Raw genomic sequence first — 26,735 nt, forward strand, 5'->3', positions numbered from 1 at the left:
TCTTCTAACACTTTCTCAGTCTGGGTTAGAGACATCTTCCCTTTGAGAATTCTTAGCTTGTATTTGGGCTTTTCGTAAACATGTATAAAGTGCATTTGTTTCTGTTCAGACCCTGCTGAGTACTGTGCTTGTCACTTAAAACATGACTGTAACCACTTACAGTTTTACTCTATCTACTGAATGTGAATGTTTAGAATGGATTGAGAATAGTTTATCAGAAAGCCTATTGCATTTTAGAGTCGTAGCCCCTCATCCCTGGTGCTTCCTACTTGGAGTGGCTTCTCTCCTGTCCTCCGATGGAGTGGGTCCTGGGTTCTTTGTCTGATGCCCAGTGCCTTCACCCAAGATGGCTCCTTACTGTGCCTGAGGGTGTTGTCCCTTGGGAAAATGAATAATGCTGCTAATGGCCAAGAAGTATAAAGTCCAGTACACAAGAAACAATGAAGTACATCAACCCAAACTCCAGCAATGAAATTCCACACCGAAAAGTAACAGTATAACACAGGGGACTGTATAGGGAGCAGGAAAATAGGATCTGGGGAAGGAAAGGGTTAGGGTTAACTAAAAAGTATTCAACACTAACCAACAAATTCCCCAACACTCACAGCTCTTCCCAACCCCCGGCTCCCTCCCTGGCACCTTCCCAGGAAAATGATATGCTGAGATTGAGTCCTGAGCTGTGTGCCACAAAGCTGTGAATGTTGGCCAGCCTAAACAAAGTGAGTTCCCTTAATGTGTCTTCACACCTCGGAGGGGCAGGGTCCTCCTCTCCTGACTCCTACCAGGCTCACATGCTGCCTGGCCTAGAGTCCTGTGGAGGTCTCAGCTGGCTGGCTGTAGTTGGCAGTGGATCGGCGCTCTGCCACACTGGACACAGTCTCTATAGAACTGGAACTGCCTGACCCATGCAACTTTCTCACTGGAGTTCAAAAAGACTCCCCCTGCGAGGAGCGGGAGTGTAGGGAGGCTAGCTGGGGCTCGTCTCTCTCCGGGGTGGCAGGGAACCACACCACATCACTACGGAGAGATAATCAGAGATTCGCTGAGCTGTTTTGCTTCTTTCTTTTGAAGCTCCCAGCCAGGAAAACCACTCAAAACCAAGCCTGCTTGGTCCTAAAATGGCACCAAAAAAGGGGAGGAGGGGTGGCCGGCAGTGTGAGAGTCATGGCGTCATGATGGGGGTGAGGGGGTTGCGTTATAACAGTGAGTGGGGCTTAGTTTTGGGGGGGCAGCTCCAGAGTCAAGTGGGTTTAAAAAAAAACAACCAGATGTAACTGCATGAAAATGCCCAGAGTCAAAAATAAAAAAGCCCAAAGTGGCTTGCTATACACTAGTTTGTCTCACTGTCTCTCTGAGTTAGGCTGCCCCCTCCCACTGAGCAGCCCTAGCTCATCATTTCCCCCATAAACTGCTTGTCCAGATCACACCATGTAAAAGCCTCGATATTGGCCTCAGCAGGAGTTTCTACTCCAATCCCTCCCTACCCGTGACTCCAAGTGTGCCAGGAAATGGTGTCAGAGGGATCTGGCAGCCATTGCAGTTGTTGTCCCTTGAGTGGGATCACCTACAGTCTGGCACTCCAGCTGACAAACTCCAAGTGGGGGTTATAGAGTGTCAGGCTCCAGTTATTGATCCACCTTATGCTAAATTAAAAAAAAAACAGCTGGTATTGCAGATTAACCCTTGGTTCCCAACAAAGGTAATCTTAAAGTTCTATTTTAACCAGTCAGTTATTCTGCAGATATTATTTTCATGTCCATCTTGGAAAAGTTCTTCTCTACAAGCTTTATGCTGGAGAAGACTAAAGCCCTAAGGAAATGTACCCATCTTTTTTCTTTTACATAAACATTTAGGAATTGCCTTGGACTATTAGTCCATCTAATCCAGTATCTTGTCTCTGATGCTATTCACTACCAGGTTCTTCATAAGTAGATGCAAGAAATCCTATACTAAATATAGGACAAACTGCTAATTAGCGCAAACTGCTAATAGGGGAATGTTTTTCCTAATCTCTGTCAATTAGGGGGGTTGTACCATGAATCATAAAGCAGTTATCCAGTTAGTTCTAGTTTTCTAGGTAAATAAAATTTATTTTCTTGATATTGTTACTGAATGAATCTAGTTTCTATTTGAGGCAAGTGCTTGTTTTGTCAATAATTAATAAGCTTCCAGAAACATCTCTGGAGATTCTTAGTTTCTGTATAATAGGGATACTATTGTAATTTACGCTGTTTTGGAGAAAAGGAACATTTCTCACCTGTAATGCGTGCGTGCGCGCGCTCTCTCTCTCTCTCTCTCTCTCACACACACTCACACTCACACACACACTCACACACACACACACACACACCCTTTCCATCAGAGTTTTGGATTATTTTGTTTTGATTATTAGCTTATTTGAACATTTTAAAAAGAAGTGAGAAGTAACACGTATTGACCATTGGAAAGCCCAAAAAAATACCATAAGAAGTGTAAATCTGGTGAAGAGGCATTTATATTCAAAACTTTGAGCTGTGCATAGGGGGACCAGATCACCACACTAAAATATCGGGACACATTGGGGTGTCATTAGCCCCACCCCTGCTCCGCCCCAACTCTGCCCCAGGTCCCACCCCTTCCTGCTCCCCCCAACCATGCCCTTCCTCATCCCCCGGCCTGCCACTGGCTTGCTGCATCCCTCCTCAGTCCCCCACCCACCACTCTCCTCCTCACCTCACCTCCCTCGCCCCGCCTGCGGCTTGCTTCTTCATCCCCCCGCCTGCCACTCACCCCTACAGCGCCGACTTCCCCTCTGCCAGGTGAGTGCTTGCTCACCCCCTGCCTCTGCATTGCCCTTGCCCCACCCCCATTCCACCCCTTCCCTCAGGTCCCCACCCCTGCCCTGCCTCTTCTCTGCCTCCTCCCCTGAGCACGCCATGTCCCTGCTCCTCCCCCCTCCTGGAAAGCGCTAAGCACCACCAAACAGCTGTTAGGCAGCGGGAAGTGCTGGGGGAGGGAGAAGTGGGGACGTGGTGCGCTGGGAAGTGGGGGAGAGAAGGATGCGAGGAAGAGGGAGCTTGGCTACAATTTTTCCCCATGGGTGCTCACACCCCGGAGCACCCACGGGCCAGTGCCTCCCGCCCACTCGCCTCCTTACCTGAATATCAGGACAAACAGTGTCCTGATCATACATTGATTGGGACACGGGACAAAGGGTTAAATATCGGGATGGTCCTGATTTTATCGGGACACTAGTCACCCTAGCTGTGCATATTCCAACTTTGCATTTGCCAAAGGTACTAGTTCCACATAGTGATGATCAATTGTTGTGTGTGCTTTCGAAGACAATATTTTTCCTTCCTTGAGTACTACTATCAGCAGTTCTGAGAGAAAGTATATGAAGGCAAAAATTTTAATGTGTATGTCCAAGGGATTTACTGAAAAAGTGTTCATATTAAGATCACAATGAAAGTAGGTATATCTTCCTAGTAGATATAACTACCAGCAGAATAAATTGTTAGGCATTAAAACTGAACCAATATGGAAACAAATTGACATGTGCAATCGCTCAGTCTCCAAAGTGTGCATACATTTTGTTTAAAGTGTAAATTTACCCTGAGATCAGAAATACTGCATGCCTTTGTTAGTGACCCATTTGATAGTTTGAAAGCGAGATAATGAATACATTCTTGATTTACTACTGATAAGACCCTAGGATTTTAACACTGATTTCTTGCTGTACTCTAGTAAATCAGGAGGAAATTCATCATCCAGTTTGGGTGACATAGTCCCTAGTTCCAGAAAATCAACACCTCCATCATCTGGTAAGTAGATCACTAGTCTTTAGACAACCTGTTTATAGAATTGTGTGTTTAGTCCTTTAAGATTTACACTACTTTGTATTATACTTTTTAAACTGAGTTGGAGAAAAGATCTTCCTAACTTTTAGTCGTCTTTGGCACAGTGGCAGGTGGTTGTGTTGTCATGTGAGACTGGTTTGCGTCTGTTCTGGAGATGAGGGAATTGGACAAATTCATTATTGTCTCTACCTGGCTAGTTCATGCAGTGATATAGTTGTTATCAAATCTGTTCAACTGCTGTCTTGATTTCACTATGATTTATGTTATAAAATCATGGTGGTGGGAGTGGGGGTGGGAATTAGGCTGGAAAAATAAGGTGAAATTAAACCTTTCCAGAACTTGTGCCCTTCTAAAAATGTGTCACTTGTCAGCTGTTGCTGTTTTATACTAAGACAGTCAAACTTTTCTCCTGAGCAATGATGAGTAAGGATAATCTTCAAGTACCGGAAGGAAGATGGTGCTGAGATGAATCAGGAATATCTTTAGGGTCCTGCAAACCTACCAGAAACTACATAATTGTATAACATCAGGAGCTTTTATTTGCACAGTTTATTAGGTTTTACAAAGCAGATCATGACTCAATTCTTATAGATTTGTTTTACTTTTTTGATACAGAATTCTTTTTAATAAATGCTTCTTTGCATTTAGAGCACAAACAGGCACATTTGAACTTAGTTTAGGTTAGGTTCAAGAGGCATTAAGCAATTGCACTTACGAGTTGCACCAGCATGCTAAGAATAGCTAGTTTAATTTAAGGAAACTGGGACATGACCGGTTATCTTGAACAGAATCCTAAGGAGTATGTGTGCCAAAAGAGAGAGAGAGAGTTTTCATTGTTATATCAGTTGGTTGAAAATAAATATTTATTTTATATTCAAATACCTAAACTTCCTAAAATATTTTTGTATAATTTTAACTACTAAATTAAGCAATTAGAAATTTATTAAAGACCTAGCACTGTGTTAAGGGATACTGTATTGCTGGATGTTTCATCTTTTGGATGAGTGAAAAAACAGAGATACATAGTACTTGAAATCAATAAGACCCTCATGTCACTCTTTAGTCTTGTCTACACAAGCAAAAAGAGTTTGTTTTCCCATCAAGTTAGCTTCACTGGAGCCTAGGCTACAATACAACCAGCTAAAATGATCAAATTATGAAATAAGATAATTTGATTGAAAAACACACTTTTCTTGCCTGTGTAGACATGGCTTTGTAATAGTAGTAGTGTTAAGCCTGATGTTTTAGCTAATTTCACTTCAGTTTCCTACTTTGACGTTTCAACTGAAAAAGTTGTTCAACAGTATTTAAGTACATACTTAAGTGCTTTGCTGTATGAGGACACTAAACTGTATCAGTGTGTGTTGTTAAGGCTTCCACTTTCCACCCCAAGCATTTTGGTGGTAGGCAGTGTGATCTGTGTATAGTTTTATAGCACTTGGGCTTTGTCTGTAGTGGTAAGTGATATTTCAGGATGAAACACTTTGTATACTAAAAATATTTGTACAATAGATTAGCAAATGTATTTCCATTTATTTGAAATATCTCATTTAATGCTCACAGAATGTTTTACAGAATTTGGTGGTAAAAGAACTGAAAATGTAGCCAGAAAATTGAATGACTACTTGAGAGATAATTTGAGACAGAGATGAGCCAACCTGGTTATCAAAAACGTGCATGGGTGTGTGGAGGAGCCCCAACTTAGCTGGTATTTTCCTCCGTACTGAGCCTTCTGAGAACATGGTCCCCTCCCCTATATTTAAGCATTCCTATAAACAGAGCTTTCAGGAAGCCGTATTTGCAAGAGAGTAATTTTTCTATGCTTGACACCTCCATATCGAGGCTTGGGGAACATAGTCATGAATAGTGAATATTTGCTTGCTAGTGTATCCCAATGTTTTTGTTTTTGCATATTTTTGTCTAAAATGTACTAAGTGGAACTGATAGTAGTGCGTTAGTTAGGCATGGCAGTGGACAAGCACCATGTATATCACCCCATTCCACTCTCATAATTGCACCTGAGTTCTGACCTGCAACACTACTGCTATTCTGTTGCCAGGCGTTCTGCTTGGGAGAGATTGACACCTGTACCAAACTATGGACTAATTCCATGATGTGCAGAAATGGGAACTAGGATGAGTTAATTTCACTTTTCAATTTTGAAAAAAAACCAGTATGTTACCAGGCTGACTAATTTAAACCTGCAGTGAAAAAAACAAATGCCAAACAAAATGAACAAATACTGAAAAATGAGATACTTTGTCTTTCTGGACCAGTCTAATCAGTCCATGCAAGCCTCATAGCCTACATAATAAATGTGATGGCAACTGAATATGATGACCAGACATAAAGACCCAAAATCACAATGATGACCAAGTACATTAGAACAGCAATAATAACTACTGTTGAAGAAGAGAGACTAACATGAAGAAGATCAAAGAAGAAAAATGAAAGCAAAGAACACAACCTTAAAATGACAAATACAAAACCAACAAGCTAATTTGTCAGATTAAAAAAATCTAATTATTTTGCAAAACTGAAAGACTCTTGAGGGGAGGGGAGTTTTTAGCTTGAAATATTTTATCATTGGAGATATACCTATCTCCTAGAACTGGAAGGGACCTTGAAAGAAAGATCATCAGGTCTATCTCCCTGCCTTCACTAGCAGGATCAAGTACTGATTTTTGCCCAAGTTCCCCAAGTGGCCCCCACAAGGATTGAACTCACAACCCCTGGGTTTAGCAGGCTAATGCTCAAACCACTAAGCTATCCCTCCCCATCTCTGGTAATGCCCTTACTTTTCCTGAAGAGTCTTGGAACATCAAAGCCTGTATGTTGTTTGAGATGGCCATTGGATTTACTTATGCAGTAAGGAGTATATTTTACTACTTACTCACTGGCTGTTCATTTACTACAGATGCCTTGTATTATAGAAAAATTCATCTTAATTCTCTTTGAAAATATGTCTTTATCGGAATGGTGTAGGTGATTTAGTTAAACGCACTCAGAGTAATTTGCATAGAGTGGGTGTAGCAGCTGGTGGTATCTTCTTTCCTCCCTCAACTCAAGACTAGGATCTGGGCAGCTCTATAGCCAAAAGGGGGAGGGATAGCTCAGTGGTTTGAGTACTAGTCTGATAAACCCAGCATTGTGAGTTCAATCCTCAAGGAGGCCACTTAGAAATCTGGGACAAAATCAGTACTTGGCCCTGCTAGGGAAGGCAGGGGGCTAGACCTAATGACCTTTCAGGGTCCTTTCCAGTTCTATGAGATAGGTGTATCTCTCTCTATCTATATATCTGTGGTTAGTCCCCAGTTTGGTTTCCTGCTCTATAACATTGAGGTAAATTCTATTTAAACTCTCTTGTTCAGAGTTTGTTACACTTTTTTTAGTGTTCAAGTTTTTTTTCTTATGTATTGTTGGATAGTTTGGGTTTGGGGGGGGGGGTTGTTTTGGTTTGGTTTTGGGTTTTTTTGGTCCATGGTGGTCAGGGAGTTAAGAGCGGTCTGGTGCAGAGACCAGATACCAGAGGGTGAAAATGTGGCGTGCATAGCTGGAAAGTGCAGAAGCTCAGGACCTGTCATCTGGGCCTCCAATCCATGCCACAGCACTTGAATCAGTTAATCAAAATATCTCCCGTAGCAAATATGTTCATAGGAACACAGGAACTGGGAGATAATTGCCCTTGTTTCTGTTACTCCATTTTATTCTTATTGATTTTTATACTACATAGCACACTGATTGTATTATACAAATAATAATTGCTGTTTATAATTTGGGAGGGAAAATGTTGGAGGAAAATACTGTTTTTTTTTCTGTGGCTTTTATAGTGGAATCAGAGGGATGTCAGAATGGAGATCTGGCCAGATGATCTTCTGGGGAGGCCATGTTTAAAGTTTCTAGTCAGGAAGATGTACTTCAGTAAGACTCTTGGAGATTATTGAATGAGATCTATACATGGTCAGGGATGCAGTTCCATGCTTGGGTATCCCTAAGCCTCCGAATGACAGAAGGTGGGATTGGACAACAGGGAATGGATCACTCAGTAATTGCCCTATTCTGAAGCACCTGGGAGCAGCCACTGTCAGAAGACGGGATACTGGGCTACATGGATAAGGAGAAAATGTGTGTTACTCACATAGAAGAGATGACTGCCCCAAGTAACTCTTAAATCAGAAGCTGCATGTAGACTGGCTGATCCAGTTGTTTACTAGTCAGATAACTTGGTGTCTAATACTGCTGCATGGATCAGTGCTGTCCCACCCACAAAACAGCAGCATGGAGGTAGATTTGTAATACTCAAGGTGATCGTTTATGGTTTTAGCTAAAGTCTACACTTCTTCTACCACTAATGGACCTTGTAGGCCTTGAATTAATTCAGTTCAGTGTACTGCTTTATACAAGTGTTTATGAAGTTTGTTTGTTTGTTTTAGAGAGAGACAGAATCTCGAGGTATCTGTCAGAGGGTAGGTAAGACCTTCCCAGGATAGGGATACACAGTTTTTGTGGATTAATTCCCTGTGTCCATTTGTCAGCAGTGGAGGGTGCTCATTGGAGACAAGTTTAACATAATACACAAGATTGTGGTAGATTGCTCTATGTGAGGGTGCCTGAAAAAGCCTAGGATACTTTGTTTCAGATATAGCTAGCAGACCTCTGTTGGCCATACACTGAGGAGAGCTCAGTTTTTCATTCTCCTTTGCATTCTAGAAACCATTTAACACCAAGTCCATTAATGTTTTTATTGTTTACATTGTTATTAATCACTAACTTGCGGTAGGGTGCACCATATATTTATGCTGCCCCCTCCGTCTGATGGATTTGATTTTCTTTTGGAGAAGGGGCTGGAGTAGCAATGATTTATTGTTGCCACGTCCATCTTGCCCTCCCCGCTTCCTCACTTGATCTTTTCAGCAGAATTCAACATGCCTCCATGGTAACTAGGCTAGGTTTTCTTTCTTCCCCTTGCCATTCATTAACATTAGATGTGTTTTATTATTTCTACTGAATGTATCTTATGCCTACTGTACATTTTTTATTTAAATAATGTGATTTTAAAAGGTAGTGCCAACTATATTCTGCTCTCAGATAATTGTGTGTAACTGAGTATCTGAGGCAGATTTTGACTCATGGAATTAAAAACTTCAGACAGAAAAATTTTCTGTGTTTAGTATCCTAAGTACATAATACTAAAATCTTAATTCAAGATAGTTCAAAATGTGCTAGAATTTTGTAAAATAAACGTATAAATAAATAATCCAGATACTGTAGGTCAAATTCTGTTTTTACACTGATATAAATGCAGAATAACTCCACTGAAGAACTCCAGATTTGCATCAACATAACAAAGAGCAGAACTTGACCATTTAACAGTTTTGTGAGAGTAGACCTGTGGATGTCTGATTTAATTCTGTAAAAGGGAATTTGAAGAAAATGTTACAGTAGTTGTTACAGATATTGCCTTGTGTGTTTTCTAATCCTAATGTTTTGCGCCTTTAAATTTTTCCCTTTAAGTTTTTACTGTGTTCTCTAGTCATGGTTGATTTTTTTTTTTTTTACTTCAGGTGCTTTAATTTTCATTTGTTTTTCTTTTTAACCTATTTCTCCTCTCCCTACGATCTGATAATTTTGAATTGTTTGTCTGTATATAGCTATAGACATAGATGCTACTGGCTTAGATGCAGAAGAAAATGATATTCCAGCAAACCATCGCTCCCCCAAACCCAGTGCAAACAGTGTAACATCACCCCACTCCAAAGAGAAAAGAATGCCCTTCTTTAAGAAGGTAACACCAACTTCCAAGCTCCTGTCTGTCCACCTGCTCACCTGCACTGCATCACATTTCTAGTCCTGTTAACTGTCTGCGTCCTTTGACAAGCCAATAACATGCATGCTTTTGTTATTCTTTGTTTCTTTTCCATGCTGCTGTAGCTAAGCAGAAGCAGAAATCGGTAAGTTTACATTGACATGAGCTGTGTTTATCCTGCCACTGGCATCATTAGCATTATTACCATAATTTATACAAGACAATCATTTTAGAACTAAGGACGAAACAGATCAACTGATGATTGATTCCATACATTAAAACAAACATGCTAGGTACAGTCATTGACTCAGTGAAACACTGTTACAGTACTTATCCTTTTTGATGGAATAATAGGCACAATGGGAATTTCTTTAAACATTCAAGGAAGTAAAACATTGACAACTCCATATAATGCACCTTTCTAGTGCATGCTTATTCTATCTGTCTGTCTCTTTTTTTTCAAGCTTTTTAACTTATAATTCAGTCTATTAAAACTATTATTAAAATCTAATCAAATACTCAACTTGTACTTACAAAAAAAAACCCTTCAATTTTAAATTTAGTCAGTATTTAAACTTCTAATCCACTAGGTGCCAAATCTGCAGATGAGCAAGACCAGTGGAAAACTGCAGACTTGTTTTGGCGGTCTACTGTGAGTTTTTCCTATTGTCATATATAAATTCTCTCCCAATGTTCTTGCCTTCTCCTCATCAATTATCTTGTAGCATCTTAACTATTGGAAATGGGACTGGTGGTCCTCTCTAGATCCAGTGCCTGTCCGAAAACTGGCCAACAAAGGTGCTACTGAATTATGCTGTTGGCATCCCTTGACTGGGACTCCAAGGTGTGCCTATGAACCCTGCTTGGATACGTTGTCTATCAGCAAAATATTTAGCAGCTGCGATACTAGGCTAGCTACTATATTTCTACTTTATTTTTTAATCCTCAAATTTTTCTTAACGTCTCTTCCTTAGTTTTTAATTACAACCCTCTCTCCATAGGTAACACTGTCATACTGCTTATAAGTACTGCCAATACGCAGTATTGCCAATTCTGTGGATATATCCAAGCAAAAATTCCTCCTCTATCTTCCCTCTTATGTTTCTTCAAAAAATAGTGTATTCTTCTCCCCCATAAAAAGGTCCTTTTGCTTGCTTCAGTGAATAATTTTCTTAAATAACATGGCTCTTATTCTCAGTCCATTATAGAATGCCTGGAATGGAATGGGAGTTTCTTGTGTTCTGAATGATATTTTAATTAATCATATCAAAAATGCAAATAGTATGCAAAATTAAGACATCTGAATCTCTTTATTGGCTTCTATCAATGTAAGCCTCTCCACAAGGCTTAGCCTTTGTCTCTAGAAGGACCTGCTACAGGGATGAGATTCTATATGCTTATTCATTCTTTAGCTTCTCTGATTAGAATCTCAGAATCATTTCCAGCTGTGGTGGATATTTTCTGTAACATGTGGACAGTTGCCTATTAGAAACTGGATGGACACCCCCAACTAATTTCAGACCATAAAAACCACTTAACAACCATCCCATGGTAAAATCTCTGCCAACACCAGTCTGGGACAGATTTCAACCAGAGACCTAGAGGGGAAAATTTCTGTAGCTTGTTACCTGATATTGTAGGGGATTGATCCCCTAAACTCTTTATTAATTTTAATGACTGATGCTTTCATCAAATAATTTTGTACAGTTTTTTCACTAATTTTCTGCTGACAAAATAGTTAATTTTAGCTGGTAAAGGCAAAAATAAACTGAGTTGCTGCAATATAGATTTTAAACACCAGTATTCCATCAAACAAGGTTATTTCTGTACCTTCCCTAATTTTTAGGTAGCTTGTTGACTAATAGCATCGGTGTTAAGCTTTTGTGGATAGTCAACCACCTTATAAGAAAGCTCTACTGCATTTTAACCTTGACCTCATAAACATTTACAGACCTATTATGGATTTTTCTTAGGGATTGTCACTGTAATGCATGCATCAGATTATTTACATTCCTAGTAACAAAAGTTGAAAGGGTATATTTTCATAATTACACAACATAGTTACAGGGCTTTTCTTCAAAACAACTTAAGTAAGATCCTGCCCTGTGTAAATAAGTTCTCTGCACATGCTTATGATGCCTCGGGCACTGGTATTCATTCTTCTTATGTTACCAATTATGTGGTGAACCTAGATGTAACAAAACAAAACAAAAAAAGATTCAGCCACAAGATTGTTTTCCATGTTTTAGACTGCTTTAGTCTGCTGCTTGTGTGGCATTTTGTGCTGTTGCTGTATTAATGTTTGTCTCTGTTTTTTGTGTTTGAAAATGTTTTTACCTTGTTTTTTTATTGTGATTAACCTTGTGGGACATGTTGAGTCCTGAAATAATTAACAATGACAATATCCCATGATGGTGACTGATGTATTTGTACTATGTACTAGGCCTTTGAAAAATAGATCTGGCATACTTCCTCTTAAACTTTTTCCAGGTTGGTGGATTTGAAACATGTTTTTTTTCCCCCTAAAACAAACAGAAAGCAGCCAAAACTTTATTTTTAAAGTTGCCTGATAAGCCAGTTTTGGTAGTCTTGGGGATGTCTTGTGCAAACAGTTTAGTTCAAAACTGTTTGATTCCTCTTCTTTACATGAATATTAATGTATATGATTTTGGCAGTCTTCTGACATGCATTATTTATACCAACATATCTTAAAGAAAAATTACTCAAACATTCATAAATTGTGCATGATACATCAGTGAGTAGTTTATTAAATAGTATGTAACTAACCTAACCCCTCTCCTTGAGAGCAGATAGGAGCTTCCTACAGAAGGAGCGTGCTGTTCTCAGCTGTGTTTGTTTAAACTTTCTGTAGATACTAACATGACCAGTCATTACTGTGATTTCATTTGCTAATGATGGTAATACATATTTTAGAATTTGTGGGTGTGACTATGGAAGTTAGAATATAAGCACTTCCATGGGAATTTACAGTGATGTCACTATGATTTATTAAGCAGGAGACAGATATCAAAGAAGAGCTAGACAATCCTTCTCCCCTTTTTTTGGTTTTGGTTTTCTTCCTCCCCTTGGTAATAATAGTTTTTAGATTTTATAATGGACTTAATAGGATTTTGAGAAGAACCTTCTGTCCTTACTCATATGTCACAGCCCTACTGTTGGTCATGCAAAATAACTTTCAGAAACAGCACATACCATTAACCACTCAGATTGTGTGTGGCTGTTTTGAAAAGGGCCAGTTCCCAATTGTATAGTGAGAGAGAGAAGGGATAAAAATGGAAGTTTTTTCAACAGAAATCCTCAAACCACACTTCTTGTACTGCCTGTCTATTTGCAGGAAGAGGCAACGAAAAATTAGTGAATCCCCAAGTCTCCCTTTTGTGACACTGCTGGAAATTCAGAGTTACTTTATATTGTAAATTAATACCATTCTCTCTGCATGCTGAGATTCTTAAAGTGTTTTCCCTTTATACAGACAGAGCACATCCCTCCCTATGATGTAGTGCCTTCTATGCGACCAGTCGTTTTAGTGGGGCCTTCCTTGAAGGGATATGAGGTAAGTAATTGTCAGTGACTATTTTCAGGATGTGTAAAAGACAGTCTGTCTTTAGTTTCCAATTTCGGATTAAGAGGGAATGATGTTGAACAGAGTCGATTAATGCCACAGGAAGATTAGGCAAAAATATAAGAGACTATGGGATAAATGCTTTCTTATTTTATATTTTTGCTTATCAGAATTCAGACAAGGAAAGTTAAAGTATTCAGATTGTAAATGCAGCAAAGAGTCCTGTGCACCTTATAGACTAACAGACTCTTTGCTGCTTTTACAGATCCAGACTAACATGGCTACCCCTCTGATACTTGACAGATTGTAAATGTGCTTTTCACACCATGCCACCAGGAGTCATAAGTTTTTAATAATCCTTAAAACACCAAATAACCAATTTTTCAAAGTCATTAATACCATGTAGTATTTATTTCATACACAGAGTTTTAATTTGTTGCTTATTTGCTTTTAGGTGACAGATATGATGCAAAAAGCATTATTTGATTTTTTAAAACACAGATTTGAAGGGCGGTAAGTATTATGGAATCTCTATTTACTTGAATATAGTTCTTATTTTGAAATTATCGGGTTCCTAAGAAATAGCATTCTAACCAGGATACCAATGGAAAAGAACTTTGATAATAGGGTGCAATTTATGTTAGAGCACCTCTTGTAGGCAGTAAATTGTGGTAGAGAATGAAAGCTTCATGAGCAGAGAGCGTTATTGCTGTATGGGGATGGGAAAAGTCCAAGAGACACACATGCATATTATTGAAAGTAAGGTGAAGATGGCAGTTTGTGGCCAGAGGTGGCAACTGAAATCCAAGTGACTAACCACTTGCCCAAAGTTTTATATGTGTGGTAAAGGCATGAACTGAAAACAATTCTCTTGTTTAAATTAAGCATTGTTTAGTTTAAGTTGCATGAGTGATACCTGCTGTCCTGGACAGATATGTTTGTATAGCCAGTAGTACAAGGGGGTCCTGATCCTGATTGGGGCCTCAAGGCACCAGTGTAATACAAGGATTAAATAACAATTCTTCTTCGAGTGATTGCTCATATCCATTCCAGTTAGGTGTGCGCGTGCCGCGTGCACGTTCGTCGGAAGACTTTTACCCTAGCAACCCCAGTGGGTCGGCTGAGCGCCCCCTGGAGTGGCGCCATAACGGCACCGCATATATACCTCAGCCGACCCACCCGACCCTCAGTTCCTTCTTACCGCCCGTGTCGGTCGTTGGAACAGTGGAGTGCAGCTTAGCTGACCTCCGCTTCCCTAGCTTCCTCATAGTTCTTCTCTGTAAAATTTGTACATAGTTGATATCTTAGCTTAGGTTTTCTTGTTTTTTGATAGTTTAATCAGTTGAGTGTTAGATAGTTAGCGGGTTCGGGGATTAGCCCCACCCGCACCCGGGACCGGAGCGTATGCCCGGCTCCCCGGGTTTCAAGCCGTGCTCGGCCTGCCACAGGCCTATGCCTACAGGAGATCCTCATAGCTCCTGTTTGAAGTGCTTAGGAGAGTCGCACTTGTCTACTAAGTGCCCAATTTGCAAGGCTTTCAAGCCTCGCACAAAGAGGGAAAGAGACATTAGGCTGAAACAACTCCTAATGGAGGCAGCCTTAACCCCTCCGGCCGCGGCACCGCCCGCTATCCCTCTGGACTCTCGCAGCACAGCCACGGCGCCGGGCCACTCTGCCGTGCAACCGAAAGTGCCATTGGCACCGAAACCTGCCCAGAGTCGCTCTCTCTCGCCAAAGGCGAAGAAGGGGAAGGCCGCTGCCTCTTCGGTACCGCCTGCTCCGAAGCACCAGAGTGTGCCCCGTCCGGACCGCCCGGCACCGAAACCTGCCGCGGCACCGGTTCCTCTGCGGCAGACGCTTCTGCTGGCACCGGCGACTCCAGCCCCTCAGAGGCCGTCGAGCCCGGCACCTGTGACCTCCCCGGCTCCAGCCGCGGTAGAGATGCCACTGCCGTCGACTCCGGAGACCTTCGAGGCGGCGCGGGACCTCATCGCATTGACAGACCCGGCTGTGCCACTGCCCCCGGCGCCGCCAGTGCGGGCGCCCCGTTCTATGGGCAAGCTGTCAATGTTTAAGCCGCCTGCCGGCACCGACTCCGACCGGCACCGATCCCGTTCCCGCTCTCGCCACCGCTCACGCTCTCGACGCCGATCTCGATCTGGGCACCGATCGCAATGCCGCTCGCAGTCCCGGCACCGCTCGACTACGTGGCACCGGTCAGACTCGCGGCACCGGTCATTCTCCCGCTCTCCGACTCGTCATTCCCGGCACCGTTCCGGATCTCGGTACCGCTATGGCCGCCGCTACTCGCGAAGCCACTCCCGGCACCGAACATGGAGATCCCGGTCGACCTCCCGGCACCGCGGCGGTCGGAGGTCCCATTCTCGCTCCCGCTCTCGCTATCGGGATGCCTCCTGGCACTGGTCACCACAGAGGCAAGAAATGCGTTCCGTCGGCACTTCGGCACAAGGGTTATCTGCTCCATCCTGGCCCTTTCGGCACGCCTCGGCCTCTTCGCACGCTGACAGCTACTACATCGACGACCATGACCCTCAGGTCCCTTCGGGAGTTTTTCAGCAGTCCCATTACGCGGACCAGGACCCTCATCACTGGGGTTATTGGACCCCTTGGGCCTACCACCAAGCCCAAGGTGCTCCTGTGCCTACCACGCGTACCGTCCCACACGAGTCACGCATCCCGGAGGCTACTATAAGCCACCCCCCAGTTGACACTGAGGTACCATCATGCGCGGAGGAAGGTAATCAGCCTGCCCAGGAACCTCTGGAGCAGGAACCTACCCAGGTCCCAGACGCTGAGCGGGATACCATCGTTCCCAGGCTTTCTTCTTCCTCCTCTTCCCCAGATGAGGCGGTGGCGGGGTTGTCGTCGGCAGGTCCCCCGCCAATTGACTTACGGGCGCACCAAGAGCTCCTTCGCAGGGTGGCACTGCGAATGGATCTACAGGCTGAGGAGGTATCGGAAGTGGACGATCCAATAGTGACCATATTGTCAGCAGACGCCCCAACCCGCGTAGCCCTCCCCTTCATTAAGACTATCCAGGCGAATGCTGATACCATATGGCAGACTCCGTCCTCTATTGCGCCCACAGCCCGAGGGGTGGAACGCAAGTACATGGTCCCTTCCAAGGGATATGAGCATTTGTATGTGCACCCTATCCCTTCGTCGTTGGTAGTCCAGTCTGTCAACGATAAAGAGCGACACGGCCAGCAAGGCCCGGCTCCTAAATCAAAGGAAGCCAGACGAATGGACTTGCTTGGTCGCAAGGTCTACTCTGCTGGTGCCCTGCAGATCCGAGTGGCTAACCAGCAGGCCTTGCTGAACCGTTACGGACATGACACTTGGGCTGAGGTAGAAAAGTACAAAGAACTCCTTCCTCAGGACTCACGACAGGAGTTCGCAGCCTTTGTAGAGGAAGGTAAAAAGGTAGCGCGCACTTCGCTACAAGCCTCCTTGGATGCAGCCGACTCGGGGGCACGTACTATCGCCTCGGGCGTTACCATGCGCCGGATCTCTTGGCTCCAGAGTTCGACGCTTCCCCCTGAAGTACAGTACACCATTCAGGACCTTCCTTTTGACTCCAAGGCTCTGTTCTCCGAAAAGACGGACTCTAGGCTCCAGAACTTAAAGGACAATAGAGTCATTATCCGTACTTTTGGGATGCATACCCCTGCTACCCAGAGGCGTCCTTTCCGCCCCCAATTTAACCAGCCTTACTATATGCCTCGCTACAGGCAAGACTCTGGTCGGCGACGGGGTCGCGGGGGACGTAGACAACAGCCTGGCAACCAACCGTCCCAGGGGCGAACCCCCTCTAAACCGCCAGGGCCTAAACCATCCTTTTGAAGATGCGCCCGGGGACGGCATACCAGATCTTTCTCCAGATCCCTCCCTGCCTTTTTCCAACCGCCTTTCCTATTTCCTCCCGGCGTGGGCCCGGCTGACCACCGATGCCTGGGTCCTCCGCACCGTGGAACGTGGTTACCAACTACAATTCGTTTCACCCCCACCTTCCCACCCTCCTTCCCGGTCCCTCTTCAGGGACCCCTCTCACGAGCAACTCCTCTTACAAGAGGTGCATTCGCTCCTAGCCATCGGAGCAGTCGAGAAGGTTCCGGAGAGGGAAAGGGGCAAGGGGTTTTATTCCCGTTATTTTTTGATCCCCAAGTCCAAAGGGGGCTCCGGCCCATCCTCGACCTGCGAGACCTCAACACATACATGCTGAAGTTGAAGTTCCGCATGGTATCCCTCGGGACGATTATCCCTACTTTGGATCCGGGAGACTGGTATGCCGCCCTCGATATGAAGGACGCTTATTTTCATATCGCCATCTTTCCACTGCACAGACGCTTCCTCCGCTTCACGATCGCTCACCTTCACTTCCAGTTTGCGGTCCTCCCCTTCGGCCTATCCACGGCCCCAAGGGTGTTCACGAAGTGCATGGCCGTTGTTGCCGCCCACCTCCGTCGGCGCGGCATCTGCGTTTTTCCCTACCTAGACGACTGGCTCATCAGGGGGGAATCACAGGCCACGGTCCAGCAACATGTCACAGTGATCAAAGACTTATTCAAGCGCCTGGGCCTAGTTCTCAACATAGAGAAGTCCACCTTAGTACCAACTCAGAGGTTGGACTTTATTGGCGCGACCCTGGACTCATCTCTAGCCAGAGCCTACCTTCCTCAGCTACGGTTCCAGGCCCTTACGCAGCTAATCCGCGCCCTTCAGGCCTCTCGTATGACCTCGGCCCGTGCTTGTCTCCGCCTCCTCGGTCATATGGCGGCTTGCACACACGTCACTCCGTTTGCCAGGCTCCGCCTCCTCCCACTTCAGCTATGGCTCCACTCCAGATACCGCCCGCACAGGGACCCTCTGGATACCCTACTCACCATTCCAGCGGGTGTCCTTCAATCCCTGGATTGGTGGCTGACCCCTTCCCACGTATGTGCGGGGGTCCCATTCCAGGCTCCTCAGCCTTCCCTTTCCCTGACAACAGACGCCTCGTCCCTCAGATGGGGAGCCCATCTCGGCACTCTTCGTACTCAAGGCCTTTGGTCGGTGCAGGAATTGAATATGCACATCAACGTCAGGGAGCTCCGGGCAGTGCACCTGGCATGCCAGGGGTTCCGAACTCGCCTCCACGGCCGTTGTGTCTCAGTCTTTACGGACAACACAACGGCCATGTACTATATCTACAAGCAAGGCGGGACCCGCTCTTCCCCCCTCTGCCACGAGGTGATACTACTCTGGGAATTCTGCATAGCCCACTCGATACATCTGGTGGCATCTTTCCTTCCCGGCGTCAAGAACACCATCGCGAATCGCCTGAGCAGGTCCTTTCTCTGTCACGAGTGGTCGCTGAGAGCAGACATCGCTCATGCCATTTTCCAACAGTGGGGATTTCCCCATGTAGACCTGTTTGCATCCCAATTGAACCGCAAATGCCAGGAGTTTTGCTCCTTTCAAGGCCTGTCACCGGGCTCTCTGTCAGACGCGTTTCTCCTTCCATGGACTCGTCATCTGTTCTACGCCTTTTCTCCGTTCCCCCTCATACACAAGGTCCTGCTGAAGATCCGACGGGACAGGGCACGTCTCATCTTAATTGCGCCAGCGTGGCCCAGGCAACACTGGTTCACCATGCTGCTCTGTCTGTCGGTAGCCAGTCCAATTCCTCTGCCGCTTCACCCGGATCTTATAACACAAGATCACGGCACTCTCCGTCACCCAGACCTGCCAGCCCTCCACCTCACGGCGTGGCTCCTGAGTGGCTAGACCAGTCGGAATTGCACTGCTCTGCTCCCGTACAGCACGTTTTATTGAGCAGCAGAAAGCCTTCCACTCGATCTACCTACGTGGCCAAGTGGAAGCGCTTCACTTGCTGGGCTCAAGCGCGCGACGCTATTCCTTCAGAGCTTCCGCTTCCAATGGTCCTTGACTATCTCTGGTCGCTGAAACAGCAAGGCCTTGCACTGTCCTCTATCAAGGTGCACTTAGCGGCTATCTCCGCTTTTCACCCCGGTGAGGGAGGGTACACACTGTTTTCTCACCCGCTGACTACTCGGTTCAGAAAGGGCCTTGATCGTCTCTACCCCCCCAGGCGCGCCACCCGATTCCCACCTGGGACCTTAATCTCGTCCTCAGCAGGCTCATGTCCCCACCATTTGAGCCGCTGGCCACCTGTTCCTTGCTGTACCTGTCATGGAAAACGTTTTTTCTAGTGGCTATCACATCGGCCAGACGGGTCTCTGAGCTCAAAGCGCTCATGGTGGACCCACCGTATACCGTTTTTCATAAGGACAAGGTGCAGCTACGTCCACATCCGGCATTTCTCCCGAAGGTTGTGTCCGCGTTCCACAATAACCAGGACATCTTCCTTCCAGTTTTCTTTCCAAAGCCTCACGCATCCTCGCGAGAGCAGCGACTTCACTCCCTTGATGTTCGTAGGGCGTTGGCTTTCTATGTTGATCGGACAAGACCGTTCCGCAAATCCCCGCAACTGTTTGTGGCAATTGCTGACTGGATGCGAGGTCTTCCTGTCTCGTCGCAGCGAATCTCCTCCTGGCTCACAGAGTGCATACGCAACTGTTATACCTTGGCTAATGTCCCTTTGGGCCATCTCACCGCCCACTCTACCAGGGCCCAGGCGTCCTCCGCTGCCTTTCTGGTGCAAGTACCGATACAAGAGATATGCCGAGCGGCGACCTGGTCGTCCGTTCATACTTTATGTTACACATGAGGATCAATATTCCAAACAAAGATTAGGGAAAATGTTGTTTTCTATGTGGCAGATTTTACATTCCCATGGAGATACCTGTAGGAGGGAGCTTGAGGGGCCGCAAACCTCTGCAGAGGTTATCTTGCTGTATTTCTTTCTAGCCATCTCATCTTGGACTGTGGAGAAAGCATGAGGTGTAACCTGCTAACTGTGTAAATCCTAGGATCCCAAGGGAAAGACAACTGTAAGTTCCACAAAATTCTGGTTCCTACTCCCTTGGCAGTGTGGCTCCTGTAGATGGTAACCAGGCTGCCATTAGGTGTGCAATCATACTGTGTAAACAAAGAAAGGGATGCAGGTGCAGCACTTCCATCAGTACTGCTTGAAGCAGTATTAATTAAGGTGTAGATAATCCACTCTTCCACCTCCTACAAAGAGGACAGTGCCTCCTCTCTTCTCCTTCTGGTCCTCGCTACCTTTTAATATTAATTGTCTGACTATTGTCCCCACTTTCCTGCATGATGAATAACATACAGGTTTGTTTGTTTTACAGTATATCAATCACACGGGTCACAGCAGACATCTCGCTTGCCAAACGCTCCGTATTAAATAATCCTAGTAAGCATGCAATAATAGAACGGTCTAACACAAGATCAAGCTTAGGTAAGTAGTGTATATAGTGATAATAACCAGAGATTGACACAACAGTCCAGTACTCCCAGTTCATGTCTATAACAAAAATCATCTACCTTCTCTGCTGTGACAGGAGCACTGTTCACAATAATGTCAGGCATAAAGCCAACAAATCAGAAGTCCTAAAAATTTGAAGTCATTTCTGAGAGCACTGTCTGAGAAAATACTTACAGGTACTGGTTCTGGGCTATCCTTCTCCCATTGGGATTAATGTTAGCTTTGCTACTGGCCTCATTGGGAGAAAGAACTACCCCATAATGCAGATAAAACGTGGGGATATCCCTTTGGATAAGTAAAGATAGTTTCACAATACCAGCAATTAATTGGATTCTTCAAGGTTAGTAAAAGAATCTGATCTTTGCTGCAATACCTGTAATATATACTTATATTTTTGAAGTTTTCATTTTCAATATTGAATTATCTTGGATCTGAGCAACTTAATTAAAAATTAAAATTAAATGCAGAAAAAGTACTTTTTTCTATTGTTGTAGCTGATATAACTGAAACTGAAATAGCCATATTTCATATTCAGCCAGATTCTCAGCATGCCAATTGGTGTATCTCCTTTGACTTTAACTTCACCGATATACACTAGTTTGGGATCTGGCCAATTGCACTTCTATATGGAGTAAGGCTAAGATGGAAGATCTTTAGTCTGACTTTCCTGATTTTGATTTGTTTGTGTCACAATTGTAATTATATTTACAATAAATCTAGTTTATTTTATTTATTTTCTGAAAAGCTTAAATCAAGATTGGATGTTTTTCTAAAAGATATCCGCTAGGAATTATTTGGGAAAGTTCTATGGCCTGTGTTATAGAGGAGGGTAGACTAGATGGTCATGATGGTCCCTTCTGTCCTTGGAATCTATGAAACTGTGCATAGTCAATAGAAAATGTGTTAGTTATTAGAGACTAGAATGGCTTTTGGAACCGTTCTGATGTTTTTGGTGAATATACTTTTAATAATCAGTTTTGTAAACAAAGAGTCTGAGTAAATATGTATTTTGCTGGATAACTTAACATTTATAGTTGTGTAGAAGTTGGACTTTTTAGAATATATTCCTGTAGCTAAGAAATGAATTGCTTGAAAATTTGTTTTTGAAAACCCATCCTTTGAGATCTTGGATGGGAAGTAGAGCTGGGTGTATAGTAAGAAAACTTATTTACATAACATTGTGATAATTTCTAAATAAATTTCATTTTGACTGTGTTCACATGCCTTCATATTTGCTTTATGCAAAGTTTTGTTCATGTGAACGTTCCTGTGATGGAATTTCAGGCCTGTATCCAAAATTGCTTTTATCATTTAATGAAAAGATGAAGTTAAATTTGTTTGGAGCCAAAGTGAAAGTTGATTATATAGATTAGGTCATTCAATCATGGAACACAAATAATATCATGGTGATCAGTTGAACAGCTTGAATATCATAGAATTAATATCTAATACTTGAAGAATAATCACAGTAGTCAAAAGAGTACCAAGTTGAATAGGCTAAAATGGGTTTGAACATGTAAAACATCCATCAAAGAATTTCACAAGTGAAAATCTGCAAAAAATTGTCTATTTTTTAAGAGGAAAAGGGATACATTTGTTGAATAAATAGTTCATGGTGAATTGTTCACCCAGCTCTAATGACTGACTTCAGCATGTAGCACCTCAGCATCTCTTCTTTCTGCTTACTGTGGAAGTGCTGACATAATCTCAGTTGCAATAGCACAAATGGTGTGTGTGTGTGTGTGTTTGTGTGTGTTATATATAGGATGGGCTGGTAGCTCCATCTATTATTAAGGTTGCCTAACACTTCTAAGTTGTATCCAGTTGCTTTTAACTTTGCCAAACTTTAACCATTTGGGATGAAATTTTCCATTCAGGGTATCTGCCTAAGGCTGAATTTCAGTCAAAACAGTTAGCTGTTTCCAAGAATGAAGCTAGGGAAAGATATGTTTTTCTTCCCTGTTAAAAAAAATTCTGGCAACCTTTCCTTTGAAATGCTCTAGAGTCCCATGCCGTGGAGCAGGGTTTTGAAATTTGACAGAGAGGGCCTTTGTGTCAGGGATGTTCCTTTTGCCATTCCTTGCAAAATCTGCTCAAATTTGGCCAGGTTATAAACCTGTGAAAAATCACAGTTCATACATGCTAAATAAAGACTCACTAGAGCTTTGCAGCTAAATTCCACAAAGATTGCCAGAACTGAGTATGCTCCATCACAGGGCTAAGCAGGACATTCCCTGTAATTGCAGCTCTGAGCAATTAATTGGATTCTTCAAGGTTAGTAAAAGAATCTGATCTTTGCTGCAATACCTGTAATATATACTTATATTTTTGAAGTTTTCATTTTCAATATTGAATTATCTTGGATCTGAGCAACTTAATTAAAAATTAAAATTAAATGCAGAAAAAGTACTTTTTTCTATTGTTGTAGCTGATATAACTGAAACTGAAATAGCCATATTTCATATTCAGCCAGATTCTCAGCATGCCAATTGGTGTATCTCCTTTGACTTTAACTTCACCGATATACACTAGTTTGGGATCTGGCCAATTGCACTTCTATATGGAGTAAGGCTAAGATGGAAGATCTTTAGTCTGACTTTCCTGATTTTGATTTGTTTGTGTCACAATTGTAATTATATTTACAATAAATCTAGTTTATTTTATTTATTTTCTGAAAAGCTTAAATCAAGATTGGATGTTTTTCTAAAAGATATCCGCTAGGAATTATTTGGGAAAGTTCTATGGCCTGTGTTATAGAGGAGGGTAGACTAGATGGTCATGATGGTCCCTTCTGTCCTTGGAATCTATGAAACTGTGCATAGTCAATAGAAAATGTGTTAGTTATTAGAGACTAGAATGGCTTTTGGAACCGTTCTGATGTTTTTGGTGAATATACTTTTAATAATCAGTTTTGTAAACAAAGAGTCTGAGTAAATATGTATTTTGCTGGATAACTTAACATTTATAGTTGTGTAGAAGTTGGACTTTTTAGAATATATTCCTGTAGCTAAGAAATGAATTGCTTGAAAATTTGTTTTTGAAAACCCATCCTTTGAGATCTTGGATGGGAAGTAGAGCTGGGTGTATAGTAAGAAAACTTATTTACATAACATTGTGATAATTTCTAAATAAATTTCATTTTGACTGTGTTCACATGCCTTCATATTTGCTTTATGCAAAGTTTTGTTCATGTGAACGTTCCTGTGATGGAATTTCAGGCCTGTATCCAAAATTGCTTTTATCATTTAATGAAAAGATGAAGTTAAATTTGTTTGGAGCCAAAGTGAAAGTTGATTATATAGATTAGGTCATTCAATCATGGAACACAAATAATATCATGGTGATCAGTTGAACAGCTTGAATATCATAGAATTAATATCTAATACTTGAAGAATAATCACAGTAGTCAAAAGAGTACCAAGTTGAATAGGCTAAAATGGGTTTGAACATGTAAAACATCCATCAAAGAATTTCACAAGTGAAAATCTGCAAAAAATTGTCTATTTTTTAAGAGGAAAAGGGATACATTTGTTGAATAAATAGTTCATGGTGAATTGTTCACCCAGCTCTAATGACTGACTTCAGCATGTAGCACCTCAGCATCTCTTCTTTCTGCTTACTGTGGAAGTGCTGACATAATCTCAGTTGCAATAGCACAAATGGTGTGTGTGTGTGTGTGTTTGTGTGTGTTATATATAGGATGGGCTGGTAGCTCCATCTATTATTAAGGTTGCCTAACACTTCTAAGTTGTATCCAGTTGCTTTTAACTTTGCCAAACTTTAACCATTTGGGATGAAATTTTCCATTCAGGGTATCTGCCTAAGGCTGAATTTCAGTCAAAACAGTTAGCTGTTTCCAAGAATGAAGCTAGGGAAAGATATGTTTTTCTTCCCTGTTAAAAAAAATTCTGGCAACCTTTCCTTTGAAATGCTCTAGAGTCCCATGCCGTGGAGCAGGGTTTTGAAATTTGACAGAGAGGGCCTTTGTGTCAGGGATGTTCCTTTTGCCATTCCTTGCAAAATCTGCTCAAATTTGGCCAGGTTATAAACCTGTGAAAAATCACAGTTCATACATGCTAAATAAAGACTCACTAGAGCTTTGCAGCTAAATTCCACAAAGATTGCCAGAACTGAGTATGCTCCATCACAGGGCTAAGCAGGACATTCCCTGTAATTGCAGCTCTGAGCAATTAATTGGATTCTTCAAGGTTAGTAAAAGAATCTGATCTTTGCTGCAATACCTGTAATATATACTTATATTTTTGAAGTTTTCATTTTCAATATTGAATTATCTTGGATCTGAGCAACTTAATTAAAAATTAAAATTAAATGCAGAAAAAGTACTTTTTTCTATTGTTGTAGCTGATATAACTGAAACTGAAATAGCCATATTTCATATTCAGCCAGATTCTCAGCATGCCAATTGGTGTATCTCCTTTGACTTTAACTTCACCGATATACACTAGTTTGGGATCTGGCCAATTGCACTTCTATATGGAGTAAGGCTAAGATGGAAGATCTTTAGTCTGACTTTCCTGATTTTGATTTGTTTGTGTCACAATTGTAATTATATTTACAATAAATCTAGTTTATTTTATTTATTTTCTGAAAAGCTTAAATCAAGATTGGATGTTTTTCTAAAAGATATCCGCTAGGAATTATTTGGGAAAGTTCTATGGCCTGTGTTATAGAGGAGGGTAGACTAGATGGTCATGATGGTCCCTTCTGTCCTTGGAATCTATGAAACTGTGCATAGTCAATAGAAAATGTGTTAGTTATTAGAGACTAGAATGGCTTTTGGAACCGTTCTGATGTTTTTGGTGAATATACTTTTAATAATCAGTTTTGTAAACAAAGAGTCTGAGTAAATATGTATTTTGCTGGATAACTTAACATTTATAGTTGTGTAGAAGTTGGACTTTTTAGAATATATTCCTGTAGCTAAGAAATGAATTGCTTGAAAATTTGTTTTTGAAAACCCATCCTTTGAGATCTTGGATGGGAAGTAGAGCTGGGTGTATAGTAAGAAAACTTATTTACATAACATTGTGATAATTTCTAAATAAATTTCATTTTGACTGTGTTCACATGCCTTCATATTTGCTTTATGCAAAGTTTTGTTCATGTGAACGTTCCTGTGATGGAATTTCAGGCCTGTATCCAAAATTGCTTTTATCATTTAATGAAAAGATGAAGTTAAATTTGTTTGGAGCCAAAGTGAAAGTTGATTATATAGATTAGGTCATTCAATCATGGAACACAAATAATATCATGGTGATCAGTTGAACAGCTTGAATATCATAGAATTAATATCTAATACTTGAAGAATAATCACAGTAGTCAAAAGAGTACCAAGTTGAATAGGCTAAAATGGGTTTGAACATGTAAAACATCCATCAAAGAATTTCACAAGTGAAAATCTGCAAAAAATTGTCTATTTTTTAAGAGGAAAAGGGATACATTTGTTGAATAAATAGTTCATGGTGAATTGTTCACCCAGCTCTAATGACTGACTTCAGCATGTAGCACCTCAGCATCTCTTCTTTCTGCTTACTGTGGAAGTGCTGACATAATCTCAGTTGCAATAGCACAAATGGTGTGTGTGTGTGTTTGTGTGTGTTATATATAGGATGGGCTGGTAGCTCCATCTATTATTAAGGTTGCCTAACACTTCTAAGTTGTATCCAGTTGCTTTTAACTTTGCCAAACTTTAACCATTTGGGATGAAATTTTCCATTCAGGGTATCTGCCTAAGGCTGAATTTCAGTCAAAACAGTTAGCTGTTTCCAAGAATGAAGCTAGGGAAAGATATGTTTTTCTTCCCTGTTAAAAAAAATTCTGGCAACCTTTCCTTTGAAATGCTCTAGAGTCCCATGCCGTGGAGCAGGGTTTTGAAATTTGACAGAGAGGGCCTTTGTGTCAGGGATGTTCCTTTTGCCATTCCTTGCAAAATCTGCTCAAATTTGGCCAGGTTATAAACCTGTGAAAAATCACAGTTCATACATGCTAAATAAAGACTCACTAGAGCTTTGCAGCTAAATTCCACAAAGATTGCCAGAACTGAGTATGCTCCATCACAGGGCTAAG

The 26,735-nt window shown here is 42.3% G+C and overlaps 1 protein-coding gene across 14 annotated transcripts in view; it reads left to right on the plus strand.

Moving 5' to 3' along the window:
- Nucleotides 1-26,735, plus strand: part of CACNB2 (calcium voltage-gated channel auxiliary subunit beta 2) — a 426,320-nt gene that overhangs the window by 366,902 nt on the left and 32,683 nt on the right. For 10 of the 14 annotated variants that reach the window (XM_045003334.1, XM_045003335.1, XM_045003333.1 and 7 more), the window contains 5 exons: nucleotides 3,727-3,803; nucleotides 9,491-9,624; nucleotides 13,139-13,219; nucleotides 13,683-13,741; nucleotides 20,512-20,621. In XM_045003334.1, coding sequence (XP_044859269.1) covers nucleotides 3,727-3,803; nucleotides 9,491-9,624; nucleotides 13,139-13,219; nucleotides 13,683-13,741; nucleotides 20,512-20,621 — 461 coding nt within the window. Of the gene's footprint in view, nucleotides 1-3,726; nucleotides 3,804-9,490; nucleotides 9,625-9,770; nucleotides 9,791-10,235; nucleotides 10,298-13,138; nucleotides 13,220-13,682; nucleotides 13,742-20,511; nucleotides 20,622-26,735 lie in introns of all 14 variants that reach the window. The other 4 variants (XM_045003337.1, XM_045003336.1, XM_045003345.1 and 1 more) reach the window with 2 other exon arrangements.

Source organism: Mauremys mutica, chromosome 2 (genome assembly GCF_020497125.1).
Source record: "Mauremys mutica isolate MM-2020 ecotype Southern chromosome 2, ASM2049712v1, whole genome shotgun sequence".
Taxonomy (NCBI): domain Eukaryota; kingdom Metazoa; phylum Chordata; order Testudines; family Geoemydidae; genus Mauremys; species Mauremys mutica.